The sequence below is a fragment of the Crinia signifera genome, chromosome 3, assembly GCF_055691185.1.
Source record: "Crinia signifera chromosome 3, ASM5569118v1, whole genome shotgun sequence".
Taxonomy (NCBI): Eukaryota; Metazoa; Chordata; class Amphibia; order Anura; family Myobatrachidae; genus Crinia; species Crinia signifera.
Window position 1 is genome coordinate 272,267,282 of NC_139219.1, and position 13,317 is coordinate 272,280,598.

General features: G+C 41.9%; 1 protein-coding gene across 1 annotated transcript in view; it reads left to right on the forward strand.

The window, feature by feature from the left end:
- The window catches only part of CUL3 (cullin 3), a 109,927-nt gene extending 104,751 nt beyond the window's left edge, over positions 1–5,176 (forward strand). Inside the window, exon 16 of the mRNA XM_083178051.1 lies at positions 756–5,176. Within this exon, the coding sequence (XP_083034177.1) occupies positions 756–887 (132 nt within the window). The 3' untranslated portion in view covers positions 888–5,176. The remainder of the gene's footprint in view (positions 1–755) is intronic.
- The last annotated feature ends 8,141 nt before the right edge of the window (positions 5,177–13,317 follow it).

A 13,317-nucleotide genomic window follows, 5' to 3' on the forward strand; every position in this document is an offset into this window, starting at 1 on the left:
AATAGGTGGTGCTACTAGAAATCTGACGCTTGGAAGAAGTTCAGCAGGACAATGATTCCAATGAGGAGACTGTTCTATTATAGGGCCCTTTTGGACAACCTTGGGCAAATCGACCTGAAATTAAAGACTAAAAACATGCTATAATATGTACATGGTGAGAGCCAATTGTGGCTCTCTGGGCAGCACAAATAAACAAAGCAGGAGATTGAACTGGTTTAGAAAAAGATTTAGGGCCTTATTCTAGTTCAATCTTAGAGGCAAATTCCTTCTGAAATGGACAAAACCATGTGCACTGCAGGTGGGGCAGATATAACATGTGCAGATAGAATTAGATTTGGGTGGGGTTTTTCTTCAGTGAGCTCTATATTGCAGTGTAGTATTTTCCCTGCACAGAAACAAAATAACTCACCCAAATCTAATTCCCTCTGCACATGTTATATCTGCCCCCCCCCCCCCCCCCCTGCAGTGTACCATTGTTTTGTCCATCTGAGAAGGAATTTGCCTCTAAGAGTGAACTAGAATAAGGCCCTTAGTTTTGTGAAAAACTGCTTTGAGAAAAAAATTTCACCATTTTGCTGTAAGGTTGTGATCCATTAGAAAAGCTTGTCAATATTGAAAGGAGTCTGCATTAACAAAGGGAAAGTTAATTGACCATTTAATTGTTTTGTATGACAGTTTGTCCATTCACAAACCACCCCCACCCCCTATTGTAACATGCAACATCTAACATTGCTGTTTTTCCACCCTCTGTCTAGGTAACACAGCAACTGAAGGCTCGATTCCTTCCAAGTCCTGTTGTTATTAAAAAGCGCATTGAAGGACTTATTGAACGTGAATATTTAGCACGAACACCTGAGGATCGCAAAGTATACACCTATGTAGCATAGAAAAAGCGTCCTGCAAATTGAATTACTCTTGGACTTCATACCCCTTCGCATGGACTGGGAAGTTCTTTTAAATCATCACACGGTTACGAGCGCCATCTATTAAATTACAGTACGTGTTCTAGAACATGCACAACGAGCCTACGAGAATTTTCGGCATCCGATTCCCTTGGGGGGCATTTGTAGATATCATTTATACAATTCCTTTGTGGAATTGTTAACACAGATTTTTCTTTCTCTCGATTATTGTATTGAAAGAGCAAGAAACACCAAAATAAAATAAAATGAATAAAAACTAATTTAGAAAAAACAAGTCAACTTAATAAAGTTTTGGGGAATTTACTCCCTCCCCCCAAATGTTAGTGGTGGTGTAATCTGTTTATGTAAATCTACTAAGCTTAACTTTTTATTATTGTTTTTCTTTTGAGGGTGTACAAATGCATATTTAAATGGAAATGTTAACTTCTGGATTGCAGTTCATCTACTGGGAATAAAATACATTTTTGTAATTATTTAAAAACACAAAACGTCATTAATAACCAGTTGGGCTGCTGTTTTCTCTTTACCCTTGCACATAAAATTAAGTTAAACTTATGAATGTCTTCATAAGTCTTAGTCTAGATGTTTATGTAAATATATATATAATTTTTTTTATTATTATTATTGCACTCTTGACGATCAATCATTTCTCTTTTGCCATTAAAAGTAACTGGTGAGGGGTTCATCGTGATTTCCATTTCCTCACAGAGCCGAAGAGACAGTGCGTCATCTTTAGAGTTGGGCAATGTCACACTTAGAATTTCTTCGCAAGGTCTGCAAATGCCTGATGCATGACAACATGCAGATCCCCACTTATTGCTATAAATAGCACCCCCTGTAGGACCTACTATGCATTAACTGTGTATAAACACTGTTTTCCCAAAGTACAGCCTTTGTGTGATTTCACGTTCAACAGTTCCACATAGACGTTGCTTGTTTCCTCTTCTAACAGTATGTTTGGGGAAGGTGTCTTCTAGTCATGGTTCTTCCTATATGCATGTTTACCGTTGAGTGCCATTGTTACATTATTCTAAGAGTCTTCTATTTTTATTCTTATCCCTGTAGAAATGTGTGTGATCTTTATCAGCGCCATGTTCTTACACAAGGGGAATTCTTTCCTCTCAACATTTAATGATCCATGTAACCTTGCCCTAAGCCATCAGTTACTGAATAGCAACAAAAGCATTTAATAACCACAGACCTTGCCACTGATGTTCCTAGATACCAGTGATTGTATTGGTTAAAAAAGTTATTTTAGTAGAAAACTTTATTCTGCAAATGTGTGATGACAAATTCTGCCATTATTTCTACAAGCAGGGTTTGTACTCGATCATGTTTACATTGCAATTCAGAATCCTGTTGTGGGGTTACAACAATCTTGAATTGCAGGTCTTAACTTGGCAGTTAATAAAATTGTTGACTAGCCATTTTTTATTTTTTTTTTGTTTTAGAGCAGCTGACACTTTACCCTAAAGGTGCCCACAGACGCATCAATTATCGAATGCGTTTTGTACTTTTTAAGCACAAATTGCATCTTATGTACAATTATTGGATGGTGTTTATGGGCTTGTGCGATGCGATGCGCGTTCCCGGGAGCCCGATATTGTATGTCTAAAAAAGTACGTGCTGCACGTACTTTTTAGACTACATCTGAAATTTAACATTACAAACATGGGTTTATCACATCGCATCGCATGCATCCAAGTGCACATCTCATAGCAAGCTGGAAGAAAAATTGTATAGAACCATTGTACAGACAAAAACGCATAGCACAGTAAAATTGTAGCGTCTGTGGGCACCATTCGACTGGGGTAGCCAACCCTAGTCCTCGAGAGCTACCAACAGTGCATGTTTTGCAGGTCTCCTCACAGAATCACAAGTGAGCTAATTAGCTCCATCTGTGGATCTTTTAAAACGTGTCAGTGATTAATGAGTGCAGCTGTGCAGCAGCTAGGTTGTCTGGAAAATGTGAACTGTTGGTAGCTCTCGAGGGCTAGGGTTGGCTACCACTGCCCTAAGACTACGTACCCACTTAAGATTTTGCATTTGATGTGGATGTGAACATAGGTCATTGTACAAATTGAGACTATATAGATTTGTTTTTATTTTTTTGTGCTTTTAACTTTATTTTATGTTTGCTTCGGTTCAGTTTGTCTGGCGCATTAAGGCCATCGAAATCTTAAATTCATAACAAAACTTTCATATATATGAAGCAATTACATAAATGCATTTCTCTTAATATATGTTGCTTTTCAAATACTGTGTGTACGTGGTCTAAAGGTTCTTAATTATGTTTTATGTACATTAATGTTGCTTTTTATATGTGTAAATAAGACTGAGCCTTTCAACCAAAATAGATTAAATGGAACATTGTGTAAGTGCACTTCATTTTTGTGTTATCGGTAAATGACTGCACTTTTTTAGGGTTCCCCCCTCCCTATGACATGCATGGTTTCATATTGGAGGGTCTCCAATGAGGACTATGGCAAAATTCAGTGATTTTGGCCCCAAGGAAATGGTGGACAATCTAAAAGCTAAAATTTAAAAAGTAAATATCAGCCGTAGTTTGTACTGCAGAGCACAGATTGTCATTTGTTTTTCTTTTACTGACTGGATGGATCTTGTCTGTAATATTTTTTTTCTAGTTTCTTTCCCTTTTATTTTGTCTCTACAGATGATTCGGATTTTTATATAGCCTTACAAAGTAAAGAAAATAAAGACAATGAACTGTGAAGTGATTTATAGTTTATTTTCCAGTGTAGAGGGTGCTCATATTTTTTGTACGGAAAGTGCCTTTTGCAGAAATGTATTTGATCTCACAACGCAGGAGATGATTAGAGAGAGATCTAGTATCAACCAATAAGCTTCCGTCATTTTTCAAACACAGCCTGTAAAGTGACTGGAGCTTTGATACATCTCCCCAATGACTGATTACCTGAAATGCAATGCGGACAGTTCATTCATTATTTTGGAAATACTGTTTTGGTTAAATCCCAGCATGCTATAACTGCAAAACTGTGGCAGCGCCTGCTGGGATGTGTAGTGTCGAACGTTCCTCATTCCTGATTTACATGGTAGCAATCTAAAAGATGTGTGTGTATACACAATGATCTATTTTCACTTGTTCTTCTATACCAGGGGTAGCCAACTCCAGTCCTCGAGAGCTACCAACAGTTCACGTTTTCCAGCTCACCTCGCAAGCACACAGGTGCACTTATACTGACTGACACATTTTAAATGATCCACAGGTGGAGCTAATTACTTCCCTTGTGATTCGGTGAAGAGACTGGGAAAACATTAAATGTTGGTAGCTCTGGGGACGGGAGTTGGCTACCCCTGTTCTATACTGAATTGCATATTTGAGATATTTAAGTGCTATGCATGGATTGGCTGTTTGAGTATTGAATGTTTCTTTTTATATTAATCCTTGTTCAGTTTCCAGGACAGCCTTGGCTTCCTGGAAAAGTTGACACCTCTCAGAAGTTGTGCAGTGTGACGTCTTTGCCTGTCATTATGCGGTTTCGTCAGTTGCACAGGGTTTATTTCTGAGCCCACTCTCCTGCTACTGAGAGGGGGGTACAGTGCTGTACTGGAGCTGCTGGTTTGCCGAGTACTACAATAGCTTGTTGTTATGGTTACTATAAAGGGGCACTTTCAATTTAGGCATCAGTTTGTATAATTATTTTGCCCCCATTTTGTTAATGCCTTTGGTAAGCCTGGAGGGTTTAAATGAAAAAATCACACATACAGTAGATGTCTTCACATTATCCAGTTTTATGTCAGACAATGAAGCAGGAGACCTTAAATGACAGTCAAGAAAACTTAAACCTTTTTTTATTATTTATATTCATTAATAAAATGGTATATAAAATACACACATTCAAATCATAGGATGACTTTTGTGTAGAATGAGAAAGTTACAGTGGGCAGTATTCAATGAGGCTTATTCGCCATGTTCTACGGCGAATGTGTGCTATTTTCATGCTCTAAGGTGAATCTTTTTACTGAAAAAGTGATACACCCTATTCAACGTGCAATATTCGCTGACAGCGAACAGTGAATGACGGACAATCCACCGTCTGATAGTCACCGCAGTTCGCTGTGGTTTTGCAATGGGTTTTTCGCCGTGAGTGTATTCAATGATCAGATGGCGAATTGCTTTGTAAGTGATTTTCACCGTGTGTCACCGTGTAGCAATTGCTATCTTTTTATGGTGAACTGGAATGTGAACTTTTAAAATAAAGATTTTTTTTGGTACTTGTGGAGTATCACGGCTCCCATCGCATGCCATATATAGTGGCATGCGATGCGATTTTTACCGATTTTGGCCGTTTTTTTGACAAAATCGCATGCGATCGCATACGATTTTGCACTGAAAAGCATCCAAATGCATTGGAATTAGTATTAAACATGTTCAATGGCCCCAACTGGCATTTTTGAGGCTGTACCACCCCCACTATCAACACGAACCCGAAGCGTGGCGAGCGTGGCGAGCGCAGCGGTATGCGTCCTACGACCTTTTCATACACCCACTATCCACGTCGGCGTGGAGTTGAGAATAGAAAGTGTGGCGAGCCACCGAGCCCGAAGCGTGGCGAGTGCACGCGGACACCTGTGAAGCCCGTGAGGGGACGCGGATACCTGTGAAGGTATCCGCGTCCCCTCGCGGGGCTCGCTGCGCTTGCCACACTTTCTATTCTCAACTCCGTGGATAGTGGGGGTATGAAAAGGTCGTAGGACGCGTATCGCTGCTTACAGCACATGAATATATATTTAATAAGAAAAACATATAGATTTTTCACATAACAGCCAGCAGGGGGCCGAGAGCCGCTCATTAGATATTCATATATTCACTGCTCCCGATCATTACATATGCACGATCGGGAGCAGTGCAAGCGGCTCCCTACCTGCGTCCCCTGCTAGCTCTCCCGGGGGGGCAGCTTGTGGTGCCGGGGACACACACACACACACACACACACACACACTTACACACACACACTTACACACACACACACACACACTTACACACACACACACACACACTTACACACACACACACACACTTACACACACTTACACACACACACACACACACACACACACTTACACACACTTACACACACACACACACACTTACACACACACACACTTACACACACACACACACACACACACTTACACACACTTACACACTTACACACACACACTTACACACACTTACACACTTACACACACACACACACACTTACACACACACACACACACTTACACACACTTACACACACTTACACACACACACACTTACACACACACACTTACACTTTGGGGCAGGTAGGGAGACGTCCATCTCCCTGCCTGCTGCCGTCCATCTCCCTGCCTGCTGCCGTCCCTCGGCTCCCGCTTTAGGGGTTAAGAATGGTCAGGGGCAGCGAGCCCCTGCTGCATTCAATACGGTGACAGAGAGGGCTGGCAGCGAATCCTAAACAGGATTCGCTGCTCATGCCGAGTATTCACATTGAATACTGCCCAGTGTGTAAAGTATATCAAATGGATCGAGATTAGTTGGAGACAGGACAAGCTAAATGTTTACTGTTCAGAGTCTCTGGAAAGTGAGAGCACTGTCTGGATCTCTCCACCCAGTTTATGTCTGGTACATTGCAAAAAAAAGGTACTTGTGTAGTTTCACGGCGCCACTAGATCGCATGCGATTTGACATGCGATTGACTATCCATTTCATTACCCCACTATCCACTAGGGTGTGGAGTTGATTTTATATAGTGTGGCAAGCCACCGAGCCCAAAGCGTGGCCACACTATAAAATCAACTCCACGCCCTAGTGGACAGTGGGGTAATGAAATGGATAGTAAATCGCATGCGATCTAGTGGGGCCGTGAAACTACACAAGTACCAAAAAAAAACCATGCTTAAATACCATTGCATAATTTAACTATGGTGAATGAAAGCTGGGCAATTCAGGCTTTATGAAAGATGACAAATGCAAATCTACAGTACAGTGACTTTGGACTTTCAGATTCAAACTATGCAGGCAAGATTTTAAGGTCTTTTACTTTTGCATTAAATGCTTTTTAAGAGATGGATACAAAATTGATTTCCATGTGTTTCCAAACAGGAATGTCTTTGGCATCACAAGTCCCACAGTCCCAGTCCCAAAGAATAGCCTTCTACATCTGCGTGCAAACCATTTAGTATAATTATCTATTTATAAGGTGCCACAAGTGGTACACAGCGCCGTACAGATAGCACACATTAGAACAGTACAGGGTACACAGAACTAAACAACAGCAACAGAAGAACTAAAACAGCACAATTCTAAGTACACAATACAGCTGAGATCTAGGGAATTGAGGGAGAAGAGATGCAGGTATAGATGGTAGGTGAGTAAGAGGAGCTGTAATTGAAATGCAAGAAGGGTGCTGTGAGAACAGGAGCAGAGGGGTCCTGCTCCAAGGAGCTTACAATCTAGAGGGAGGGGGAGACCGACAGGTGACATGAATGCAGTTAAGGAGACCTGAAGAAAGAAGTGAGCATGGCAGGGATGGTCATGACATGAGGCAGCAGTTAGAGAGAGTGGACAAAGTAGTCCTCTCCCTCCACCTGCACCCTTGACCCCTAACAGCCCTGCACTGTGGCCCATACCACAACACACCCTGCTAGGGGACAGAAAGCATGCAGAGTGAATAGGTATAGCACAGGATTGAGGAACTATGGCTTTGATACAAAATAAGTGAGAAGCAGGTGTAGAGTGACATATACATTGCAGAGAGAGAAAAGCAGGTGTAGAGGGACATTATACAGTACAGAGAGAGAGAGAAGCAGGTGTAGAGGGACATTATACAGTGCAGAAATAATTTATGTGGAATCTGAAACACTGAAATGGTTACAGAGAAAATGTGACTAGTGATAGGTTGAGCAGAAAGCAATGGCTATGAGCATAGGTCTTGGAGACCTGCAGGACTGGAGCTCAGTGAGGGCTGCCCAGACGGGATCAGTATGAAATCCTGACCACCGCAATGCCGGGACAAAGTGCCAGCATTGCGGCGGTTGGTATTTCGACCGCATTCTGTCCAGGCTGTGCATTCAGTTTGTGTTGGAGTTGGTGAAGTCCTTAGGTCACTGTTGATAGGCTGTCCGGGTGATTTTAGAATGTAGAATGTCCTCTCCTGTTTATTTCCAGTGTATCTCCAATATTCTTATTAATATTTCCTCACACTTTACACTACCACACAGCTGCACCCACCACAGCCGCACACTGTAACCAGGTGTCCAGATTCAAGTTAAATAGAAATGTCTCAACCTGTGTCTGGCCCTTAATTGACAGCCCCACCCACAGCAATAATACAGTATCCTTTCCTGCTAATACAGTATCCTTTCCTGCCCAAATGCAGACTAATAATTACAACTATAAGGTATTCAATATGCAGGAATATTGGGCGTATGATTCCAAGGTATCTGTGGAGGACAAACAGAAGAAAGGAGCAGATTAGATGAAGGATCTTTGGTAAGTTACAGAATAAGTTACATCCATAGCAGACCAGAAGAACAGACTTTTATGACTTCTCTCTGGTAGAGAATCAGGGCAGACGGAGGAAGTCACTGATGTAGTCTGCCGCATTGTGTATATACACGCAATGATATTTACATTTTGTCATTCCGACCAGTCGGAATTGACACTATCGTAATTATCAAATTTGTTGAGAGAGGATTGCATGAATCGCCCGCGGGAGGTATCGATGCGTGGCCTCGCAGAGTAGCCTTCTCCCAGGAAAAAAGACACTGCAGGCAAGAATGTTTCTGAGTAGACGCTGCAGTGTCTATTTAAATGTACACAGGGGCTGCTGCTGGCTTATCTCTGCCACTGACATCACGATTTTGACTAAGCAAAATCACGTGTGTAAAATCCCAGCTAGTGCCCCGCGATATTCACAGAAAATTGAGTACCCCTCCATAGAACTGTACTGGACCGTTAACAGATTTTTAGGGCTATATTTATGAAGTGGTGGCATGATGCTTAATGTTTAGAGCAGGACTTGTGTACAGAATGCTTGGCGTTACATTGAATGTGCGTTCCATTTTTAAAGCTTCAGCCTCAACACGCTAAGCAGGCAGCTTTGTATATATAGCCCATAATCTCCACCAGTTAAAATACCCAGAATGTTACATGGTCTAGACTAGGCATGTCCAACAGTGGCCCTCCAGATGTTGTGAAACTACACATCCCAGCATGCTTTGCCACAGTTTTAGCATTCTCTAATAGCAAAACTGTGGCAAAGCATGCTGGGATGTGTAGTTTCACAACTTCTGCAGGGCCAACGTTGGACATGCCTGGTCTAGACATAAGGTAAAGAGACTGAACATTGGAAGCAAGAGCAGTTTGGTGTGCTGCACAAAAGTGGTTTTAATTTAAAAAAAATGGTAGCCTGCGTACAGAATAAGACCCCAAAAGCAAAGACTTGATGATAAAAATGTCAACACTCCTATCCTGGGGAGAGAACAATGCATACTCCTCACAGAACATAGTAAAGAACAGCATGGTATCTAACCAGATATATCTACCATAGGAACATGCGAGGTTCATGACATGGTGAATCATATATTTTTTGTGTGACAAAAAAGAGCGACAACATTTGAGTGCATGTACAAATTATTGCAGACTGGGATCACTCCTATTTAATGCGAAGGGTGCGAGGTGCCAGTGCTTATTTAAATGCCTCCAACAACGTCTGATCTTGTATTCTTCACAGGCTTTTGTGTGATAACCAGCTGCCGTGATGTTTCACACAAGCGAAATCATGACTAATGCCGTGTCCATACTGCCCGTGTAAAATACCCGGCTCTGGGTGCCGGACAGTTTCCCAACAGTCGGGATCCTGCCAGTCATTACCCCGACGTTCGGGATCTTGACAGTCAAAACCCTGATACTCGGGGTCCCGACGATCACCGGCTATTATCCCTCGTGGGGGTCCACGACCCCCCATAGAGGGAGAATAGAATAGGTGGCAAGCGTAGTGAGCCACCGTGCCCGCAGCGTGGCGAGCCCGCAAGGGGTTTTGTTGCGCTTGCCCCACTGTCTGAGTCCGGCCAGTCGGGATCCCGACTGTCGGGACCATATACCACACCCCTCGGCTTTTACACGGCATTTTAATTCCAGGGACTGCAACGACGGACAACCGTTTTCACTGCTAAGGCAAGTTTCCGGGTGACGCAGTTCTACTCGGTAATTTGCCTTTTGACACATGTTTTTTTTTTGTAGTGTGAACAGGTTGACCTGTTCACACTGAAAAAAAACCTGTGTTAAAAGGTAAATTACCAGATTGACATTCTAGACCCGGGAATTTGCCTAGCAGTGACAACGGGGTATAATAGGATCAACCCCTGTGTGTGCTTCTACATTTGCCCATTGCAGTCCAATTTATTTATTTTTTTGCAATTCAGTCTGGTTTAAATGTTTAAATCAATTGTAATTTTTTTATTATTCAAAATGGTCTACATTGAATGTTGAACGATGTTAATGTTCTTATTTTAAAGTAGCTCACCATTGGATCTGCTAATAGCGCTAGGGCTGTTTCACCTGATTAGACGTTGGACCTAAAGGGTCTTTATTTACAAGAAGATGCACTGCTGATGTTTCTTCAGTGCATGTGCTGCCAAGGTTTTGCAATGGTTGTAGTGTGTATTAGGATAGTGATATAGTAACTGTTGATGTTAACCGGGAATGACTTACTAAAGCTCATTTTAGGGGCATGTAAATTAATTGGCCCTGGTGGCTTACTTGCCATAAATATTTGCTACTCAGAGGTCAGAGTACATCTTTGTAAGTAAGTGGCTGATATGAGAAGTCAGCTATTGGCATCTTATTACAAAACACTGCGGCTGTCGCATTTGCATATTTCTTATTTCCGCAGTACAGAGTACAGTACAGTTCCTTTCCTACAGAGTTGCAGCAGCAACCAACATTGCAGGTTTCTTTTAAAAAAAAATGTCTTAAAGCACCTGGACTGTACTATTGCTCTAGTTTATAAGGAGAGGGGAAGGATGTGCTTTAAAAAAAAAAAAAAAATATATATATATATATATATATATATATATATATATATATATATATATATATATATATATATATATATATATATAATTACACTTTTTTAAAGTTTTTTTTTTTTTTAAGTGTGATGGCTTTGATAGATTCAAATTTGAGTTGCTGGGAAAATGTTTACTTCCTGCAGGTTGGCATTGTGAGTCTTTCAGGAATGTAGCATTTTGCTGGATCTTATGATGGTCTATAACTTAAGAATACATTTTATTTTGGCTTAATATATGCCAGCCAGGGTCCACCTAGTGCAGGATAACAAGAAGATCTGCTTCCAGGGACCTGATATGGCTTATCTATATATGTCTAGTGTCAGTGTATCACCAAAACGCTGCCATCTGTTGGCAGCAAGTGAAACTACATCTAGCTTTCGAAGCATTTGCTTCGAGCGGGCTTACTAGTGGTTTTATATGCGTGGCCATATTCACATATCTGATTGGTGATGTGACGAGGAACCAATAGAAAAGGCAAGCTTTGATATGTGGCATCATGGGTAGTTGTGTATATTTTTGGTATGTAAAAGCACATCTACACTAAGCTGACGGGTGTTTTGCTAGTGTTTCTTTGCTTCTTAATGGGTTTGTGGACAATTCAGAGAAATGTAACAACTTATATTCTAAAAATCGCTAATCAGTAAGGTACACATCAGAACTACCGCGATCGTCCATGACCGATAGACGACCATGAAATGATTTCCCTTGGACTGCCCGGGAGCTACTGGCCAGTCCTCGGCTAACGATTTTCAAAAAGTGTGTTTTTTGCGCAACGATCTTGGTCCGATCCTGATGCGACAGTGATGGTCGTAAAGACTGTCGGATCGCTGGTTTTTGTTTTGTACAAAGTACCCCATGCGACCGTCGTCAGATTGTCCTTTTGAAATTAAAATAAAGGGGCTGGACTAGCTGAGGGGATAGGAATAGCAGCAGCCATTTTAACCAGTGTATTTCTGCTTTGTGACTAGTGAGGCTTGGTGTATACCTGCTGAATGCTGCACATAGCTATTTACATTACTTTGTTTTGCCTGCCATTACAAAGTGTCTTTTAACCCTGCACTGACAGTGTCCACTATGGAGAATGCAGTGATGGGTCAGCACCTGCAAGATTACCTACTCTATTATGCTGTGCTGAAGTCTCACATGCCACTGCTCAGGGAGATCAGGAAAAATAACCCGGATGACTATCATAATTTTTTGTGGATGGATGATGCCACCTTCCTGTAATTGCTGCGTCTGGTGACTCCCCGCATCAAGAAGCAGGATATCACATGGCTTACCCTGCTGAGGAACGGCTGGTGGTGACTGAGGTTTCTGGCAACAGGACGGTCTCTTGCTGACCTGAAGTTGGATCTCTCATCTCCCCGCAAGCTTTGGGCCTCATCATCCCGGAGACCTACAAAGCCATTGTGAAGGTGCTGCAGTACCAGTATTGCAAGGTAAGGATAAAAAATTCACAGTACACTTTATTGTGCAAACGGCCATGATGCAACAACTCCCTGCATAATCTCTCAAATGAAAACTGCTGGTCAGGAGCCATGTGGTGTACACACTCTGCCATGTAAGTGAAATAGTTGTCATGTTTGTCAGGGTTCCTTTGTAGGACCCGCTGTGCCGGCGACAAAAAATCATCCTCTGCTGCTGCTTTTTTCTCCTTACCATGCAATTTCTTTGCACGGTAGAGTGGGTGCCGGAGTGGCAGCTTCACTTGATGGGCATGGAGTATCAGAAATCTGTGACAGGTCCGGGGTTGGAGGTGGTTCGTCGCAACTGTAAAAAAAAGAACAGAAAAAACACAGTTACTAATCAATTGTATTTTCTTTTAATTTCAGTTCCCTACCAGGGGCAACGAATGGAAAGTCATCGCAGAGGAGTTTAAACAGCGATGGAACTTCCCAAATTATGGAGGAGCCACTGATGTGAAACATGTCCGCATAGCCCAGCCTATCAACAGTGATTCCTTCTACTTTAATTACAAGGGCTATTTTAGTATTATACTAATGGGTGTGGTTAATGCGAACTACGAGTTCATCTTCCTGGATGTCGGAAGGAATGGCCATGCGTCAGATGGTGGCACTTTCAAGGACACAAAGTTTTACGAAAGACTCATGGCCAACACCCTTAACTTGCCGTTTGTCCAGGAAAGTAAAGATGGGCTTAATTTTGTGTTCGTGGCAGACAAGGAATTTTGCCCGCACAAGCACTTAATGAAGCCATATGCACAAACGGACCTTAACCATCAAAAAAAGGATGTTTAACTACAGGCTATCCAGGGCACGGCGTGTTGTGGAAA